This window comes from Symphodus melops (assembly GCF_947650265.1).
Source record: "Symphodus melops genome assembly, chromosome: 20".
Classification (NCBI taxonomy): Eukaryota; Metazoa; Chordata; class Actinopteri; order Labriformes; family Labridae; genus Symphodus; species Symphodus melops.
This window is the reverse complement of record NC_136710.1, coordinates 4,942,828-4,962,830: the sequence shown is the minus strand read 5'-3', so window position 1 is coordinate 4,962,830 and position 20,003 is coordinate 4,942,828. Positions and strand designations below refer to the sequence as shown.

At 42.5% G+C, this 20,003-nt stretch overlaps 4 protein-coding genes across 4 annotated transcripts in view; 2 read left to right on the top strand and 2 right to left on the bottom strand.

Annotated features, from left to right (window-relative positions):
* Positions 1-3,683, bottom strand: txnb (thioredoxin b). The gene is made up of 5 exons (XM_079371146.1): positions 3,522-3,683; positions 2,025-2,129; positions 1,570-1,635; positions 471-536; positions 1-347 (listed from the first exon to the last, which is right to left on the bottom strand). The coding sequence occupies exons 1-5, from the start codon at positions 3,543-3,545 to the stop codon at positions 282-284; spliced, it is 327 nt and encodes a 108-aa protein (XP_079227272.1). The 5' UTR covers positions 3,546-3,683; the 3' UTR covers positions 1-281.
* Positions 3,684-4,841: 1,158 nt separating this feature from the next.
* On the bottom strand, positions 4,842-9,481 carry LOC306841199 (prostaglandin reductase 1-like). The gene is made up of 9 exons (XM_079370917.1): positions 9,434-9,481; positions 8,652-8,776; positions 8,523-8,568; positions 8,354-8,413; positions 7,765-7,932; positions 6,324-6,597; positions 6,131-6,236; positions 5,622-5,740; positions 4,842-5,473 (listed from the first exon to the last, which is right to left on the bottom strand). The coding sequence occupies exons 2-9, from the start codon at positions 8,755-8,757 to the stop codon at positions 5,363-5,365; spliced, it is 990 nt and encodes a 329-aa protein (XP_079227043.1). The 5' UTR covers positions 8,758-8,776; positions 9,434-9,481; the 3' UTR covers positions 4,842-5,362.
* A 14-nt stretch (positions 9,482-9,495) lies between these two features.
* Positions 9,496-20,003, top strand: part of poln (polymerase (DNA directed) nu) — a 44,954-nt gene continuing 34,446 nt past the window's right edge. Inside the window, exons 1-7 of the mRNA XM_079371604.1 lie at positions 9,496-9,714; positions 14,108-14,317; positions 14,717-14,807; positions 15,162-15,446; positions 15,673-16,601; positions 17,449-17,549; positions 19,261-20,001. Coding sequence (XP_079227730.1) covers positions 14,173-14,317; positions 14,717-14,807; positions 15,162-15,446; positions 15,673-16,601; positions 17,449-17,549; positions 19,261-20,001 — 2,292 coding nt within the window. The 5' untranslated portion in view covers positions 9,496-9,714; positions 14,108-14,172. The remainder of the gene's footprint in view (positions 9,715-14,107; positions 14,318-14,716; positions 14,808-15,161; positions 15,447-15,672; positions 16,602-17,448; positions 17,550-19,260; positions 20,002-20,003) is intronic.
* On the top strand, positions 10,567-13,684 carry haus3 (HAUS augmin-like complex, subunit 3; the record flags this gene model as incomplete). The annotated part of the gene is made up of 5 exons (XM_079371605.1): positions 10,567-11,586; positions 11,683-11,892; positions 12,213-12,445; positions 12,585-12,819; positions 13,457-13,684. 5 exons carry the CDS (start codon positions 10,567-10,569, stop codon positions 13,682-13,684), a joined length of 1,926 nt encoding a protein of 641 aa, XP_079227731.1.

Genomic DNA, 20,003 nt, shown 5'->3' with positions numbered 1-20,003 from the left:
TTCTGTAACTCACTTCATTTATTTCATCCAGCTTGTTTGACAACTTCACAAAGAAAGTTCTGCTGTTGTTCAGGAGCAAAGCCAATTTTGCCATTAAAAAAAAAACTGAATGTCAGGTTTTGATCCAATCGAAGACAAACGACACAAACATTGAGTGTGGTCTCTGATACATGATGAGTGGAATAAATTATTGCCTGGATGGGACAAAGAACCTGGCTTTTACTGTACATAACATGAAACTGGGAATTTTTCTTTCCAGCACTTGGAGAGGAACGGCAGCTTTATGTTCTGTATGCTTGGAGCTTCTCGACCAGTGTTTGGTAATTGGCACCGGAGAACTCGTCGATCTAAAAAAGACAAGAAATACAGCACTCATTAAAAATGGTGAGAGTAACTCCGCTCAGTCAGGAGTTTAAGTGAAAGAAGAACAAGTCTTCAGTGGCGTTAAAGGATCACTTTGTAGTGCTTACCTTCTCTCCATTCTTGTAAAAGCGGAACGTTGGCATGCAGCTGATCTTACATTCTAAACTTACATCCTTAAAAGAGCAGAGAGGACAACTGTTAGATCAGCGGACGGAGTCCAAACTAAACACTCACCGAGAAGGTGAACAGACAGATGTATACATGAGGACAGCGTCCACTCTTTAAAAACAGGTCTCAACACAGGAGATGTTAGGAGGCGGAGTCAAACATGGTTTTGAAGCATCATGTTAGCAGCGTTATACATCACTAATTCAACATTTTCACATGGTGAACATTTGCCAACATAAGCTGGCTGAATGCAAATGTCGGCGGTTGACTGCTAGAATATATGTTTTATTGTTGTTACGGAAACATCGGCCAGGTAGTGTGTGCGTGTGTGCGTGGTGTGGTGTGGTGTGGTGTGGTGTGTGTGGTATGTGTGGTGTGGTGTGTGTGGTGTGTGTGTGGTGTGTGGTGTGTGACACACCGGAGTGGACTGCTTGATTACGGTTCAATAAGCAAGCCACGCCAATACAGCAGAGCCTCTTAGTAATGCCTCTCGACGAAGCGGTGGAAAACCAGACAGTCATTTAGGTTCAATTCTTGCCCCAGATTTTTTTTTCTGTAGAAATGACGACGCAGCCTCTTATTTATGTCACTTGGCTGAAAAACGTTCGTCACACGAAGCAGCTGTGGATCCACAGGGCTTTGGGGGAGGGGGGGGGGGATTTTTTACAAATAGTTCACATTGTTTTGAGTGTGAATGACATATCTGCTCTCCACTAAAACCAGCGACCTTTGTCTCAACTGACAACAGGTTCAGTGGCAATCGCCCAATGAGGATTCAACATTACAAAAGTCATAAATGTTGTTGTTTGGAGCATCGAGATACAAGTTGTTCAACGCTTGAAGTCACGCCGATGAAAGTTCAAATGATGCTGTGCAGGCGGGCGTGTACTGCACACTTACTTACTGCATCGCTTATTACAGCATAAAAAGAGATTTAGTCTCTATACAGTCTATGTCTATGAAGTTTATCACTACTTGAGTTACATTCTATGTTCCTTATTGAAATCATCTACAGTCCCCGCCCTCGTACACACTCACCTCAGCCTCATCCACGTCCACCTTCAGGAAAATCACATTCTTGTTTTCAGGTTTTTTTGACTCATCCTGAAAGAGAATCACAGATCAGAGAGTAAGAAGGTTTAAACATGATCCCTGCTGACACATTAAACACTGACACTGGGGATTTCTCGAGGCTAATTATAAAACACAAAGACTGTCAAATTATATCTAGAAAGAAAACCAAAACACTTTTCTCTTTTGTTTCTAAAAGCTTTTCAACAGCCATCTAATGTTTCCATAGCAACAATCAGTCTCTCCAAAGAGTCTCTGAGGAGAGCAGTGGGCTCTCTGAAACAACTAACAGACTACAAGCCCTTGTGTCTGACAAAAAAAAAAAAAAAACACAAACACACACAGCTTCGGTACCAACAGCATCTCAAAAACAATTATTTTCAAAAAATACAGTTATGACATGATGAAAATAATTCACTTACGACAAACTTTGGGCCGATCTGTTTACAGGGTCCACACCATGTGGCTGTGAAGTCAACCACCACCAGCTTGTCTCCAGCTTCAGCCAGGATCTTGCGGAACTCTTCCTACAGATGAAAGACACAAAACATCTGTAACATGACTCTGATTCACCAAGATTGACATCCTAATTTTAGCTTATTGACTAACCTAATTATTATTATTATTTTTTTTTTAAAAGAGGACAACAGACAGAGTATGAAACTGTGAAAGAGTTGGGATATGGCGGGAAGGAGTCGCAGACCAGACTCCAAGTCGAAAGACCCCCAGCATCCTTAAAAATGGGAAGTAACCAAACAGCTAGGCCATCTGCGCCCAAATGTACTTAATTCTGACTGTGTGGTAATTATCTGCAGTTGACAGAAAAAATGGCTGTCATTTTAAACAAACATGTTCTCTATGTTACATGAAAGCTTTCACTTTCTACATCAGGCACATTTAAATCTGGAAAGACCCAGGCCACAACAATCATTAAGTGGCATCCTATTTATTATCATGTGAGTTTTTGTTTATCCATCATGCGTTTCTATTGTTTTTTGTCAATCTCAAAATAAGGACATCTGAAGCAGTCAAGCTCTCAACCTCATCATACCCAGGACCGTTCAGTTTCAGTATTATCTGTGACGTCAGGCTTCAACATAATGAAGAAGCAACTGGCTGCTCATAATAGGAGCAAACAAGGACCCTGATGAGTAATGTGCATTAGAAAAAAAAACTAAAACAAACAGTCAGCGCCTCCTTAAACCTAGGTTCATTATTCAGTAGTCTTAAAATAATTTAAATTGAACATTTGTATCTCTAAAGTAACTAATCTAAGCAGCCTATTGTAAAGGGTGAAGTGGCTCTAATCTCCCACCCTAAACTAAAGGCCTACTACACAGCACGCCGCTCACGTTAGCTTTAAATTGTACAGCAGCTTTAGCACAACTTCTCGGTTTACAACGAACCTTCTAGTGAACATATTCTGCTCACTGTCCATCAGTTAACACCAAAGGCCTCCGTCCGAGCACGTTTGTTTCAACCGAACATTAACATTAGTAATTTGGTTTAAACGAATGTCTCAGAAATGTTCAAAGTCCACGCTGACACACACACACACACACACACGCACACACACACATACACACACTATGACGGCTAAGGTTCTCTATTCATCCATCCATTCAGCTCACGTCACATGCAGCTTAAACCCTGTTTTGAATATCACTGTCTGAACGTTAACATCAGCTCAAAGCTTATTTCAAATCAACTATAGAGACAAGGAAACCGTTAAAAAAATAACTGTTATAAAGAAGCGGGCGGGCGGGCGAGCGCGCGCGCGTGCGGTGGAACATCCACATCATCGACGGATCAACCGTTGGTGATCTTCAAAGGATCACATATGATGTGCAAAGATGAGATGGAGGCGTCCGTTAAGAGAAACACGACGTACGTTTCATAATAATCAAGACGAAACTTACCAGATTTTCCACCTCGTGAACCATGATGACTAGTGAATGAACCTTGTCTCGTGCTGCCGAGCTGTAGTGGGCTAAAGTTTGGGAGTTCCCTTTTCCTTCCGAGGCGACGACCTCCGCGTTTTATCAGAGTTGCGTCAAGCTCGTTGCAGGAAGTGCGAACCAGAGCGGAAGTTGGAAAAATTAACGAAAAAAAGTGACACTTTTAAGCATCAGTGAAACGCTGCTCTTGCACCGTACATGCACGGGTGGAAAAACACTACATTCTTTACACCATATAAACCTTAAAATCAATGGTCATATGTTCCTTTGTCGGTGTTTTAAGTTATTTAGCGTAGTAAATACTTTTATTTTGAAGGTGTCCCGAAACCAAACGTTATTGTTTCCTGCGTTAGGACACAATCATGGTACTATTTAGCTTTACAAGGTTTGGGTGTTGCCGATGTTAAAAACAACTATACAACTAGTTGATGCTATAAATAGTATTAGTTCGGTAAAAAAAAGAAGTTTTTTTTTTTTAAATATTCCGGATAAACAGCCGATATCCGTTGCAGGGTAATCCATGCCAATACTAATGACTATCAGTAATTTAACTGCCAATAACTTTAATTCGTATACCAAAAAGGAGATTATATACGTCTGTCTATCTGCGTTTTTTTCCTTAATAATTAAAGGTGAACATATTGAACGATGACTCTAGTCACAATGACTTGACACATTCTTAATTTACCGTAATCGACTGAGTCAACGCGCCGCCCAATTCTTGTTTAGTGACACAACACTGCCCCTGCGTGGCTTTCTGTTTCCACATCAATAGAAAGAAAATCTTTTCCCCTTAGATCTTATTCCTCACTTTCAGATCGAATAACAGATTTATTTGAACCCATAATGTAATTTACTATTATTGAGATCATACTATTTTTAATATTCCTAATTTGCTGAACTGTGTCACTTTTGTTCAGATACTCCATAGCATCGTTCATTAATTGAATATTGGACCTGAAAGACAACCACTTTGAAATTGTAGTGGACAAACAGATATGTAACCATGGAGCCTTGTCTCTAATTACCGCCACAAACGAATGAATTTCAAATTAGTGTCTAAAAATGCTTTCCATTTCCCTGATTCAACAAAAAGCTGCTGTGGGGAGAACAGTCAGCTCTATTATTCAGACCCTTCTCACTTTTGGACGAAAAGAAGCACGTTGAGTTTTTACTTCAGGTCATGCATACCGTAATACCAGAATTTCTACTGTAAAGATACAGTAAATTTGCCGTATGGAGATCAGCAAACAAGTAAAATGAATTATGTCAAGACAACAATTTAAAAATGGCATGTTTTATTTATCTATATAAAAGCTTCCACTAAGTACAAAGCATATAGTTAACAATGTCACAGCGAGTAATGTGTGAATGAATTGTCAGCAGCTCAAAATTAGAGTTCAACAAGCTCTTCATTTATAACATGAGGAAAAAAACAAAAAAAACTGTTTTTTTTCTCCAATTCCAAAACTTTTTAAAGTGAAAAAAGTGAAGTTTGTTAAATTCTGTCTTCATTTTTTAATGCATTTTGTAAACATGCCTTGATACCCAAACAACCTGGATGAATGAAACTTCACCAAAAGAAAAAAAAATACAGGCTGGACACATGATATGCCCTTCAAGACTAAGTTACTAGACTAACTGGCTGCCTTTTGTTTCTATGAAACTAATGAGCAATGTGGTCATTACGTCATTATGTATCTGGTTAGTTGTAAGTATCTAAGGCCTTTATGTATACGATCTGTATTAATGTGTAAACCATTAATAACACTGATCCTTTCTTGATCCTATTTGTCTCTTGATCACACTGCAACAACAGCCTTGCCGATGTTTTCTCCTTGCAGTAACCCCATAAAAGCAGCCGGCATGTTTTCAAAGCCTTTCGTGACGTGCTCCCGACACTGCAGCTTGCTCTGTGGATTCAGAACCAATACAATTCAGAAATTACTTTCAATCAGAAAATATATTTAAAAAAACAACATCATAACAGAGATCAAACTGAGCCAAAGACATGCCTTTCTTTAAATAATAAACTTCATACATTTCTTTGTAGTCACTCACCTCCTTTAACCAACCCATGAGCCTCTTTATGGACTCGGGATGCTTGTGCTCCCACCTGCTCTGCATGAAGCCCTCCATCTTTAGCTGTTTGACGATCATGGTAAAGTGGGGAAACGGGCCTAAAAGAGTGTTGGACAGAGTATGGAAAAGAAATAAAACTTTCAGTTTTATTGTAGGGAAAAAAAGCTATACCAACAAAAAAATGTCTGTTTATGCATTCCCTTTGACTTAGTTAACTTAATGCTGCCCCCTAGTGACAGAAAATAGTCAAAACCTGACATTCTCGAGGTAACTTGTTTACGACATCAGGAAAAACAGGTGTTATGTTTTTTTAAACCCCTTTTTATTGTAAAACTATGGAAACTATTTTCCTTTAGATATAATGAATGCTGATCTAATTCTTTGGTTATTTTTTTGTGATTGATTTGTGCTTTAAAGCTTTTGCAAAATTGTATTTTTTCAGCCACTAAAAAAGGAGATATAGAAAGTGTATGCAGGGAAGTACATACCTGTTTGGGGGGTGGTGTCATTGTATGTGGAAATAGCTCCACATACTGCTATTCTTCCAAAGTCCTTCATTTGTTGCAAGGCAACGCTTGCAAAAGCCCCTCCAACCTAAAATCAAACCGAGTTAAGCCACTTCAAAAACAAACAAACGAAGACGACATTTAACGCGCTCAAACTGCAACAAGCATCGCTCACATTTTCAAAGAAGCAGTCATATCCCTCTGGAGACGCCTTCTTCAGCGCCTCCTCAAGGGAACCAACAGTCTTGTAGTTGAAGGCCTCGTCGAAGCCTAGTTCTTTGAGGTAGGCCACCTTGGCATTGGAGCCGGCTGAACCGACCACCTTGCAGCCTTTGATCTTGGCAATCTGGCCAACCATGGAGCCCACCGCTCCGGCTGCAGCGTTCACAAGCAGGGTTTCACCTTTCTGGAGGCCCAAGACTTCTTCTATCCCGTAGAGAGCGGTCAGTCTGGAAAGGATGAGACACCAGTTAAATCCTGAGACACATGACTGTGTTTCCCCCTCTGTGCCCTTCACAATATAAACTGTTTGTAATGCTCAGCAGCTGGATAAGACATCTGAAACCCTGTCTGTTTATTTCTCAAAGGAAGACTAATCTCAGCTGTTCATGGCAGCAAGTTTCACAAAGACTTCATAGTTTTAGTCCAGTACTAATTTAGAGCATGAATTTGTCTAAAATAGTTTTTTTCAAAAATGATAAGATCGCTCAACCAAAGGATAGCTGATTTACCAACCGTCCTTAAGAAGAGACTTGTCCAAACTCCTTTATGAAGTGTTTGGAGAATATAAGTTTGTTGTCAAAGAACAAAATCTACAAACATGTGAGAGCATACTTTTGTACATTTCAGTCTAACATGCCAGTGCGATATTATTTGTTATTATGTTGTCCTTAATTCTGCTCCTGTTTTTTTATTATTACATAACATATATCGCACATGTTTCAATTAAGTCAATTTTTATTTCAATTATGTAAAACTGTTGTCCTTATTATGGACTGTTTGTTGTTAAGATCTAATGTTGCCATGGTAACTATCTGTAAGTTGCACCACTGCTTTGACACCCTGGTCAGCATCAATCTTCTGGACATTTCTCATTTTTCTCCTGTTGTATAAGTTATTCTTTGGAACAGTTTGCAAGTTTTAAAAATAGTTACTGAAGCTGCATCAAATGTTTTTGATTCTTTTTTATTAGTGGGATGGCCATTTTCTACTGGGAAAAGAGGTGATATACCCAGACTGAACCATGTAGTTTAATATGGACACAAATTAAACTGTTTTGTGCAAATGGCTGGATCTAAATATGTTCTTTACCATATATAAGCTACATCTAAGTGCTCTCTTTGTGACACTAGCCCACACATAGGAGTAGTTGGGCGTACCAACTGTTATTTACACTTTGAGCCAGCTTGCAGTATCCCTAAAAATGTCTTTAATCTTTTACTTCCTTATTTTCTGCACTTTCACTTTGTTCTTTTGTTTCAACTCAGACACACTGGTGTCTGTCAAATTGTTGTAAACAAGTAAAAGTAAATTATGCATGTGAAAACTATTTCAACGTCTGGCTACCAGATGTCACTCCTCTGCAATCAGTGATGTCTGCCTAACATGTGACTCACCCCGGCATGCCAATGGAACCCAGAGCCAGGGACAGGGACACGTCTTGTGGCCATTCTGGCATGATAGGGACGAGGTCTTTCCCGTCACTGACTGAGTGGGTTCTCCAGCCGCTGCGACTGACAACGTGGTTCCCGACAGGAAACGCTGGGTTCTTACTTTGAATCACTCTGGAGGAAAAAAAGAACAAAGAAAAAAAGAACAAAGAAAGAGTTTATGTGTTTATCTGTTGTGGTATCCTTGACAACTGCACTACGTCAAAGCATTATAGGCATGTGGGTTCACAACAAAGAAAGAAGATAAACAACATCTGGTTTAAAAAAAAAAGGTTATTTGGCTACTTAGAAATGTATTTAGCATGCTTATCATCAACCAAAACAGCTTTTGAAGTTTCAGCCAAGAACATTTAATTTTTTCTTCCTGGTTACTGTGAATCAAAGGCTTCAGTAATTAAGAGCAGGTTCAGGATTAGTTGTGTTTGCGTGGTACAAAATGATGCATGAAAAGGCATTACTGTGTGTATGTGTGTGTGTGTGTGTGTGTGTGTGTGTGTGTGTGTGTGTGTGCGTGCGGGGTCCTGTGCGTCCTTACTTGGCGACTTGAGTTCCAATCATCACTTCGCCCTCTTTCATGCGAAATGCACTGAAGGGCCTGGACACACAAAAAGACCCAAATATGTACATTTTAGGATTCATGACTGAATTTGTTGCTGCTAAAACAATAACAATCTGACATCTTTCAGATGCACAGCCCTGCTCACCTCATATACGGGTCGACACTAAGAAACACAGCTTCCAAAAGAACCTCTGAAACAAAAACATACAAAACAACAGTAAAAAGATGCGTATTGATTCATTGAAAGGGGAGTCAGGTATAGACATCGTCCTACCTCCATCTTTGGGCTCAGGGAGCTCCTCCACTTTGAGCTCAAAGTCGCTTTTCTTCGGGAAGCCTTCGAAGTGTTTGGTGAGGACCCATGTCTTAGCTTGGACCATGATTCTTTATGTACGGCAGCTGTGAGTACAAGAACAGTTGTTTGATATGAGACAGATGGTAACATTTGGTATATTTGTTGCATGTGTGCAAAAAGCAAAACACTACAAGTAGAGATGAGTTAATGTTAGTGAAGCCTACTTCAAACATAAAGTTGTAAAAAAAAAAAAAAAGGGAAATGAGATTGATGATTACATATAATATATGTTAGTGAAATGAACTTGTGCTCGGTTTATTGGATGTGTGAAAGAAATTCCTAAATATGCAATGCATGAATGTCATTGAATAGGAATGCATACACACAACAGAAGAATGCTGCACACGCACGCGCGCGCGCGCACACACACACACACACAAAACAGGAGTAAGCAAGTCCAATAAATTTCACAATACACAGGTATAAAAATGATTGCACAACAATGTGATGGTTATTTCCAAGTAAAGTTCAAAGAACATTATAGTGATCAAAAATGAGTATTGTGATATTTACTGTTCAATCATATAATGTATTGATAAAGAGCTGAAAAGGAACAGCATAAAACTACAAGCTTATAAAAGCGAAGTGAAATGAAAGAGGATGTTCACTGCCAGTCTGTTTTATTTGTATCCGTATCCTAAAATATCACGTACTCTACGTCGTTTGACCATCTTAAATTAAACATATCGATGTCAACTTACCAGTTGCTGTTCTCTTTAAAGATAGGTCTCGAAGAAATGGACTCACAGTGAGGAGAAATACGCAGCTGTGGGTTTTGGCGAAAGAAAGCATGGGAGGAGAGAGGAAGAAGAAGGCGTGCGTCAATATTCAAACTTTAATCTGATTGGTTGGAGGCGGTAAAACGCAGCCTCCGACTTATGACGGAGAACGTTACTTTGTGGTTACGTCACGACGTGCAGTCAGTTTGGATCTTGGCGCGAAATTAAAACCAGACAGGACAACTCAGAGCCTACGTTAAACTGTAAGTATTACAGCGATGGTAAAAAATAAAAACACGACTTTAGGTGACATGCCGACGGTTGAAACTTAACATGAATGTGCAAGTAATGTTAGTAAGCAGGCTATATAGCATTGTAGTTTTGACGGGGTTGTGTACCGTAAGGATAACCATTTTAGCTAGCTAGCTAACTTTATCTGTTAGCATGCTAAAAACAACAGTAGATTGACTTGATGTCAGAAGCGAACATAGGAGCGTTTTTTAAACCTAGACACGACACAGTAATAAAACATGATAACCACACACATTTCTGAAACAACTGTATTATTATTATTATTATTATTAGTAGTAGTAGTAGTAGTATTATTATCTGTATATCGTTTACGTTTCTTCTGATTAAGGTTTAACTTTGGTTTTTGGTCTGATAAGAACAATATTAGTGACCAAGCTGTCTATATTCTGACAGTAAAAAAAGCTTTTTATTAAATTTGACGGTCTGCATTAAGATCATAAAAACCTACATCACGTTTTTCATTTCCTACAAAGATTCGCTTACTTTCTTCGGTGTTCGTGTTAGATAATCCATGGAAGTGTCAAAGATTGAGATTTAAACAGATGTCTGTGTAGTAGGATGAAGGCTATTTACTTCAGGTTTGACATCTGCATAACTTGAACCAAAAGTAAACTAGGTTTGTGTTTTGGATGTGATGGAACTTGTCTTCTGTGCTAAGAGATCATAAAAAATAAACCGTACTAATTTGATTACTATCTCACTTTTTTATGTTGGCTTTTGCCGATTACTCCATAACCCGTCATTGTTTCACTGTTTGACTGACTAGCACAGTGAAAAGGAGGGGCACACATTGTTGAACCACCATGTTAGACGGTGGCCAGTTTGTGGAAGCCCTGGGCCGTCTAGGTTATCCTGGTGCATCATCATTGAAGGGCGCTGAGTTTGACTGGCTCTTTGACTCCGCCCCGGAGAACCTTCACTTCTTGCGTTTCGTCTGTCGGACCCTCAACCGGAGCAATGTTCTCACCTCAGAGGAGGCACGGGCTTTTAAGGAGCTACGGAAATCCGGAAGGCCAATTCTGGATGAAACAGCCCTGGGGGAGGTCCTGAAAACCATCGGGCCTTCGGACAGAAGCAGTGCCAACATCTTAGGGCCCTCCTTTTCTTCCTCATCCTCAGTGTTTGCAGCCGAGGGGGATGTGGCCACAGAGGACTTAGAAGCAGAACTTCAGGCTCTGCGTAAAGAGAAAGACCTGAAGCAAAGACGCTATAACAGGCTGCAGGTTGCAGCTACCTCCCATGCAGATGTTGACCTGCGACTTTCAGCCGAGCTTGAGAGTGCTGCATGCAAGCTAAAGGACACCAGTGCTTCCATCGGAGCTGAGAATGCTGACACCAATACGCTCTTACAAAACCTTACAGAAGAGGTGAGAAAGCTTGCTTCATACCTTCCAGGTCTGGAAGCCAAGCAAAAAGGAAAGGGAGAAACTGCAGAAACATCAAACCTTTCTATCCCCAAACGCGTGCTGATTTCTCAGATGTCTCTGGATCCCTACCTGCGTCAGGAGGAGCTCAACACGAAAACACTCACTGCCTTCACTCAGAAGCATTTCTTTCAGGGGATCTCAGACCTCGTTGAGACTTCCTGCCTTGAGCGCTTTCAGGTGCTTGACTTAAGTTCTTGTGAAGATGGAGAGGAGGAAGAGAAGGATCACAAGGCTGGAGAGAGGGAGGCGAGCGTGGTGGAGCGCAGGAGGACAGAAATGGCCAGACTTCAGTGGTCTCATATTGTGGCTCAGCACCAGCTGATGCAGGCCACAGCTGAGGAGAAAAGTCTCAAAGTTGGACTGGACTGGCTCTCTGAGAAGTCCTCTCATACAAAGGTAAAGCAGAAAGATTCCCGGTGTTTTATTTTCTGTATAGCGTGTATGATTGTCACTGTTCCTGTAACACTTTTTGGTGTCGTTTCACTCACACAGAGCATCTCCACCTCCTCGTCCCTGCACGTCCGTGAGGTCGTGTCCCGGAAGGAGCTGCAGGCGGTGGAGGCTGAGCTGGACGCTGTGCTACATGGACCTGTACCTGTGGCTCTGAGGGAGTCGGCCAGGCTGCTCAACGTGCCTGTAGTGAGGGGAGACCTGGACCTTCAAGTTGCAAGGCAGGAATACTACACTTCCAGACAGAATCAGGTAAGTTGGCGGCGATTTCCCCGAATTCAACACTCGCCTTTCATGGGCAGGTTAAAGGTCAGGGTTAGCCTTTAATTCCCACTAATGTGCCAGGACTGAAATGTCTTCCTTTACATCAGTTTAAATGATGCCTGAGTACATAATGTTGTACAGTTTTTCCTCATGTTTAAGAGTGACCTTCTTACTGAATAGATATAATTCACAGATGGAAGTCATGGCTTCCATCTTACACCGTGTCCTCTGAATTTGAATCATGCTGCAGACAATGTGGAAGCAAGAAGCAGCAAAGTAAAGTTGAAAACTGAATATCTGTCGACCAGGTGCGTGACTACCTGCTCCGCCAGAAGGCCTCCTTTGACCTGGTACACCTGGCTCAGGAGGTGGAGCACAAGAGATGGAGGACGTGTTATAAGCAGCTGGAAGATATTAACAGAAGACTGACTGAAGAAGGTGAAGCTGCAAACATGAGAATTGAGTCCCTCGCACACCCTGAGCTTGCTGTCAGCCCCAGGCCCAACCCCATCATCAGCTCCAAGGACGCAGCCTTCAGCAGGTGAGGGACTCTATGTCTTATTGCAAGCTTTTTCTACCTCCACTTGTGCCTTAATATCAGAATTTTAGATGCACAAAATAATAATACTCATACTTAATATTTAAAGTATTGTTATCTATTTGAATTCCTCTTCCCCCAGACTGCTTCAGATCCTCGACCGTGATTCAGACCACAGTCGATCAGAGCCTTTTCGGACATATGAAGCTCTGGACCAGGCTGCTCGCGACCTCGCAGGAAACCTCCTCGTGAGCAGAGAGGCCCTGGCAGGCGCCAGTCGAGAGCAACACTACACAGCCGCTCGGCTCTACAGCGACTGTGAGGCGCTGCACAGGGCCATGTACAGCGAGCTCCAGCAGCTGGTGTTAGGGCCGCAGGTACGTCAAACGGCCTCGGCTGATCAGGAGCAGCTCTGTCCCAATGCACAGGTGGGTTGGTTTCCTTTTAGTCGACGCACTTTGGTCATCAGTACAGAGAGTAAATGTGAGTCTGCTGATTTTGACATTATTCATCACTAGCGGTGAGGGAAGCTGGCAGCACTTTCTTTCCTTTCACACGTTGTTCACAAGGTCAATAAAAAGAGATAAAGCACTGCATGATACATGGAACGGTGTTGCTGCATGACACGCTTTTCATCATTTCTTACTTAACATCTAAAGATGATTGTTTTCAAGTTTCTCACATGTAAAACTGTTGTGTGTTGTATGATTGTCAAAATACAAGAATATAGATACTTCTGTATACTGTCTGAATTGCTTGTTTGTTGTGCAGTTTAATAACCTGCTGTCACCTCCTCTGTAATAGTTTACATTTGTCTGTAAGAGACAAAAATAAACATTTTATATTCTGTCTGCACCACACTGACACTTGAACTTGTAGAAGTTGCTTTAAAATGACACTTTATTCCTGAGTTTCTAAAAGGATCATAAAATCATCAGTTCTGAGAGAGTGCCATTATTGTTTCATCTAAATGATGTTTCTTCATTTCTCCTCCCTCCCCTCCTGCCTCTACAGGAGATAACCTCAAAGCTTGTGAAGGCGGAGTCCCAGCTGCAGAGTTTGCAGCATGTAATGCAAGAAATAATGGGAGAAGTCAAAGCTAAACGCTCCCAGCTGGAGCGCAGTGCCCTCCTCAGACGGGAGAGGGATCTGTACGTCTACTTCCACTTGGATGCACGACTGCTGCAGAAGATAGTGGAGGATTTGGAGGGCAAAACGACTGCAAAGAGAGGGCAGCAGTAAAAACAAGAGAGCGACTCATCAGCTCAAAAACAATGAACAGAATGCAAGATTCATCTGACTCTGGATGGACTCATTTTTGGGAAAACACTCAACCTGGGAGAAATGTCTTCATATCAGAAATGTGATGTTTAAGTGAACTGTTCAGAGAATAAGTTTTCAGTTCAGTATATTCTAATGTGTGATTCTCCTGAATGTAATCTTTTAACTTTCTCTTCAAGCCTTCTGATGAATAAAGTCAAATGATTTGTTAGTGGATATTTAAGTTGTGAAAGTTTTTTTTTTTTTTTTTTATAAGATAAGAGTTGAATTGTGTTGCAGGAGGACGATGAGTCGTGCTGCATGAGACCCGGGTGAATACTCTTCAGTTCAGTATTGGAGGTCTCTGTGTGGAACTGACCCGACTCCTCCCTTATCTCTGTTTAGATCGTCTCGAGCTGAACAGTCAAAGGAGGTCAGATAATCACGCAGAGTAGACGGTCGGAGAGGAGATGGAGGAGTCCAGCTGCAGGCTGTACTCAGGACCTCTGTCTCAGGCGGCACAGAAGATCCTGGCTGTTCTTCGAGCCCAGAGTCGACATGAGGCCAGAGCCTTCCTCCGCTCCTCCTCATATCACAGACCAAGTCAGTCAGGGCGTAAGCATTCAAGCTCTCCAGAAGTTTAGATGATTCAGAATGAACAGCAAAGAGTCTCGAGGAAGTCCATATATTCATTTCTTATTAGTTAGTCCTTCCGTTTATTTTACTGACATGATGGAAACAATTGGTAAAATTTGTTTGATTAAACAAAATGTCCAACTTTTTTTAGTCAAGCCTGGATTTAAAGGGTACAAATGTGGGGAAAAAAAGGAACCTCTTGGTTCTGTGGGCTGGTATTGTCTGTATCAGGTATTAAAAATGTTCTCATGTAACACTGACAGGATCTTTAGCAGCACAGTTAATCAGTGCATGGAACTTCTGTCAAACGAAATGATTTGTTTATTTCCCAAAATGCTCTAACAGAGTTGATGGTTTTGTCCTGTGTGCGTGTGTGTGTGTCAGTGGGGAGGTTTGATGGCAGCTACAGGGAGTCCGGCGCTCCGAGCAGCTGGAGTGCGAGTCAGGAGGAGAGCAGAGACACCGAGCGGTGAGGCAGATAAAGGAGAGGCCGCACAAACAAGTTCTCATGTTCAGTCAGAGTATTTAATAGAAGAACTGTCAGGGCTTGATATAATTACAAACATCAGAGCTTCCATCATCACTTCAGTAGATCTCTGTGTTTCATAATTGAAATAATCGTAATAAAAACGTTACTTTTTCAACAGTTTAACATGTGGTTTTAGTATTACAAAGTGCAGAAGGATGTTTGATAATATCTGATGTTATTATGTTGGTTGATCTTTTGTGTAATAGGAAATCGTTAAAGCTTATGAATATGGTTTTGGTTTTTTAGTCACGTTTAAGAAGTAATAAGATCCATTTTCATAATGTTCTGGTTCAGGCCCCAGGACTCCTCCAACCCGTGTCAGAGCTCTCACACCTCGGCTTACTATCAGCCGTCACAGGCCTCCTCCTGCTGGGATTCAAACCTCCAGAGACGGGCTGAAGCCATTCGTCAGGGCTCGCAGTTCCCTGAAACCTCCCTGTACCAGTCCAGCCGGAGTTTGTCCTTCAGTCAGCGAGAGATGAGCGAGACGGCAGCTTCATCCTCCTGCAGAGACACGCGCACGCTTTCCCTCCAAACACCCGGGAGCGCTTTAGAACATCAGGTCGCGACATGGAGAGAGTACGTGACGAGGAACATGAGAAGTGTTTCATGGTTTCTAATGTATGCATTTAAGACTCCAATACCAATGTTTGTAAGCTAGGAAAAGGCTCTGACATTTTTCCTTATACAAAGAATGAGAACACAGTTAGAATTCTTGCTTTTCCCTGATGATATTCTGTGGCTGTTTTGAAATGAAAGCCAGGCGTTATTAATGAACCACACTGTTGTTTCTACACTCCCACAGCTCCCCTGAAATATTTAGGCCGTCTTTCACCCTCAGCCTCTCTCCAGATGTCGAGGGTACACACGAGCTATTGTTCCCCTCAACAAAACAACACAGCACCCACGAGGAGAAGCCCGCGTCTGATTTCCCACCGATCTCATCCTGCTCTCAAAGAAGTGAAGGCACACAGACGAACATGTCAGGTGCACAGAGAGAAACGGCTACAGAGGGTAAGAGCATCCAAAGGTACGAAGTAACCTCAGGAAGTCAGTACAAGTGGAAGCAGCCTGTGTCTAATGAAGGAGAAATATTATATCAGCCACCACACTCTGAAACTATCAATACTGCAAGAAGACAGCGTCCCTACTATGATGCACATGCACCCCTGTTGATGAGAAATCCAGTCAGGGAGACAAACACAGAGCAGCATGGTGCGGTGTTTAGAGGATATCCAGATGTAAGCCGGCCAAATGAGAAGAGATCAGCCAGCGACTCAGGAGGAATAAAGCTCCAAGAAACTAATGTGAATGCTGATCCAGAGAGGAATTTATCTACAAGCTTTGACTGTGTCACTGACAGGCTTGTAGAGAAAGAAGACTTATACAGAGTGAACGTATTTGAAATCAAAGCTATCCAACCGGCCACTGAGAATAAAGAGCGGTCAGCAGGGCGTCACACTGAAGGTCAAGGAAAGATTTCTTCAGAAAGGGAAGGCCCCGAGGTGAGCCACGGGGAAAGCACAGGAGCGAGCCTCCTGAGTGATAACCCGGAGAGAAGCACAGAGGTGAAACCTGCAGGAATCAACAGGAGCACCGAGGATGAGATGAAAATGTGTTCTGATGTCCAACGAGGAGGGAAACGTGAGACAGATTACAGAGAAGTCAGTGAGTTATCAGGAGATGAGGGGAGGGACGGACGTGAGTCACATCTGCCTCATGAAGACAGAGCGGGTGACTGTTCATTCACAGGTCAGTACATGATGTGTCATAATGAAACAGATGTTCTTTTTTCAAATGAAAACAGGAACATTGTTTTTCCTTAGAAGATGAGCTTCCCCGGAAACTCAGCTTTTCATTTACTGGATTTTATAGATTTGAGTCACCCTACTGTGACCGAAACATGCAGTTCACATGTTCTACCACCAGATGGTGCTAGAACACTGCTCTATGAAGACGTTTTAGACGGCAGAAGTTAACGCTCTCCTATAAAATAATAATTGTGTTTTCATCCAACCGCACTCAGCAGTTACTGAGTCACTGTGTTAATGAAATGAGTAGTTCCCACTTCATGTAGAGGAGAGGCAGCATCCGAACACAGAATTTTAAACTTTAATATAATACTTGTAGAAATCAGAGATTATTGATAATTGTTTCAACATCGCTGAGAGAAGAGGAAAATAAAAGGCTCTGCTGGTCACAGAATTTTTTATTTTTTTTCTTCTCAGTTTGAAGCATTTCCTGCCTGTGGCGTCTTTTTTAACATAGTGGAGGCGATGATGCTGATAAAACTGGGCACTGACGGAGGGTGTTGTGTGTCAGCTCACATTACAGCTGCAGGAAAAAAGCTTGAGTCTCAGCGGCTGGGACAATGCTGAGTCACACACACACACACACACTCAACAACACCGAGTGTCGTAACAGAGTGTCAGTTTGATCTCTGCCAAGATTTCTGGAGTTGGCTGACCTTGTCCCATCACACTCCTGAGGTCATACACACAGACGCGTGTTTTACATAACGCAGAGCAGACTCGTTGATTTGAGGAGAAATCTGATAAAAATGGTTTCTCTTTTTCTCTAGAGGCCTCAGGTAGGGGAAGCTCTTCTAGCCCGACATTGTCCCAGGAGAGCAGGGCAGGAAGATCAGGGTTCAGTGCTCCCTGTCTCCATGACAACAAACAAGTAAGTCTCTAAGGGACCGTTGGACAAGTCTTATTTGATACGGTCAGCAGGAGGAAACAGTCCTTTAGGCAACAATCAAAGAAATGTTTCTAAATGTGTCATTTATGTTTAATTCAGAGTCTTTATTCTTCCTCATTCTTGTTTGCCTTCCACTCCACCTTTGTCATTCCTGCAAGCAAAGACAACATCCTGTACAGACAGCAAGCAGCTGAAAAGTCCGGGGATTTAAAAATCTGTTTTTCAGAAGCATTCGGCTTCTATTTCCCTGATGCATATAGAAATCAATCTCGTTCGTGTAAAACAGGGTGCCTTCAGCAGTTTTGCGGCGTGCTGACAAGCGATAGCTCCCTAATGAATCGTAAAGTAAGAAGAAGAAAAAAAAAACCTGATGAAGTAGTCGCTGTGCATATTGCAGAAAAGGAGAGGAAGATGAGCTATAAAGGGAGGAGGAGAGATAAAGAGAGGCTGAAAGATGGAGGAGAAGAGAGGTGCAGGACTTCACAGTATTGCTCCAATCAGCAGCAAACACACCCATCTTCTCCCCTTCATCACTCTCTTACACCTTCCTGCACCCAGCGCTGGGCGATGGGCCACGACCTGCCTCCGTTTTCTATCTATATCCTGTAGCACAGCACCCTGGGGGGGTTCATGACTTTGTCAGCAGGAGGAAAAAAAAAAAAAGCAGCTTGTGTTTACAGAGAAAAGAGGAAGACTCTCCTCCGGGAGCTGAGTCACAGGAATTCCTTACATACAGAGTCCACAGCACCATGTGCATACACAAACTCTGAACACAAATGAACGCACACTCTGTGTTTTTTTTTTTTTTGCATAAATGGAGAGAGGGTATGAATAATGGAGAAGTTTTGAAGATGAGGGGAAGGTTACAGAGAGGTGACGGTGTTCTTTTTGGAGAGGGGGAATCCATGTCCTGTCCATCTTGTGTTTCTCTTCACATCACTCTCCACGTCAGTCAGGAGTCGATACGGTGAAACAAATTAGCAGGGAAATCTCTTGAGAGCGGCATGTTTATTAAAAAAAAAAAAAAAAAAAAAAAGGTTAGAATTTGGCACCAGATGATCAAGAGTCAGGACAGCGGTATATTTCCATATCCATATTTTACTGTGAAAATAGATAATCATAGACATGTCCTTCAAAAATATTCACTGTCATTTTCGTTTTTGTTCCCGTCCTGAAAAATGAATGAGCAGGAACAAGTGTGAGCGGCACAACTTGAGGCAGCCTGTCACAAAAACACTGCCTTGTTTTCTTTCTTTTTTTTTATTTGTCTGGTAGAAAGCGCTCAAGGCTGAATGTGTGTCCTCTCCTCACATCCTCCCCCCCCCCCTTTTTTTTTTTTTTTTTAGTCCTTTGCAGCTTATTTGTCTCAGCTTTCACCGCCTCTTTTACACATTTAGTATCATCCAAATAGACACAGAGCATGAATTGGAATGATTGAATGAACCGTGGATTTGTCACTGTGGTAAAGCTAATTATGCGCGGCCAGTAATTTCAACTTCATTCGGCCGACTTTTCGAAACTGATTTGCTGGTGTGGATTGATTCTCTGTGTAACAAAACAAACACAGACAGCCAGAGTCTGTTTCCAGGGGCCCTCTTATGTTGCAGGATGAGTCCTTCTAAATCTATTTTTGCCTCTCTGCCTCCCTCTCCCTCCTCTGTCCCTGTCACCTCACCCTCTTTTCGCCGTGTAGACTGCTAATGGAGGCCTCAGAGGGAGCAGCTCAAGCGTGCTACTGACCACGGCGAGCACTTATGCTGCTGGACAAAGTTGCTCCTCAGCGCTGGACTTGACCTCCGCTGTTATAAAACCAAGCACAGAGCAGGAAGGAAGCAGCCCACCTGCTTTTCAAGCTCCGCCCGCCCTACAGCCCTCCTTCGCCCTGAAGTGGAAGCATGAAACGCTTCACCCAGAAACAGCTCGCCAACCTCCTGAAAAGGACCTGCCAAGGCGACGTCCTAAATGGCAGCCGCCTCGTTCTTCACAAGAAAAGGCCGGGGTTGTTAGTGGACTGAAGGAAGCTGAAGTCAAAACAGCCAAGCCAGAACTCACGGCGACGTTCAGACAACCCCGGAACAAAATGAGTCAGTCACACACATCAGGGGAAGAACATAACGACCCATGTGCCTTAAAGCGAAGCCAACAAAGAGCTGAAAAAAGGTGTCGTGACTCTGAGTCCACAACCTGCAAGCGTGTCAAATGTCAGGCTGATCAGGGCAAAAACAGGCCTGCACAGGCTAACGCTATCGAACACCCGAACCCATCCAAAGCTGGCTGTTTGACGACGTCCCTAACATCGGACCCCAGAGTGAAGGATTGTGGGAGGATGAACTCGGAGCAGAAGATGCAGACGCTCGAGGAGGCGGGGAAGGCCAAAGCGCTGGTGCTTACCTTGGTGTACCGAGATGGGACGACTCAGTTAGACCCAGAACAGGT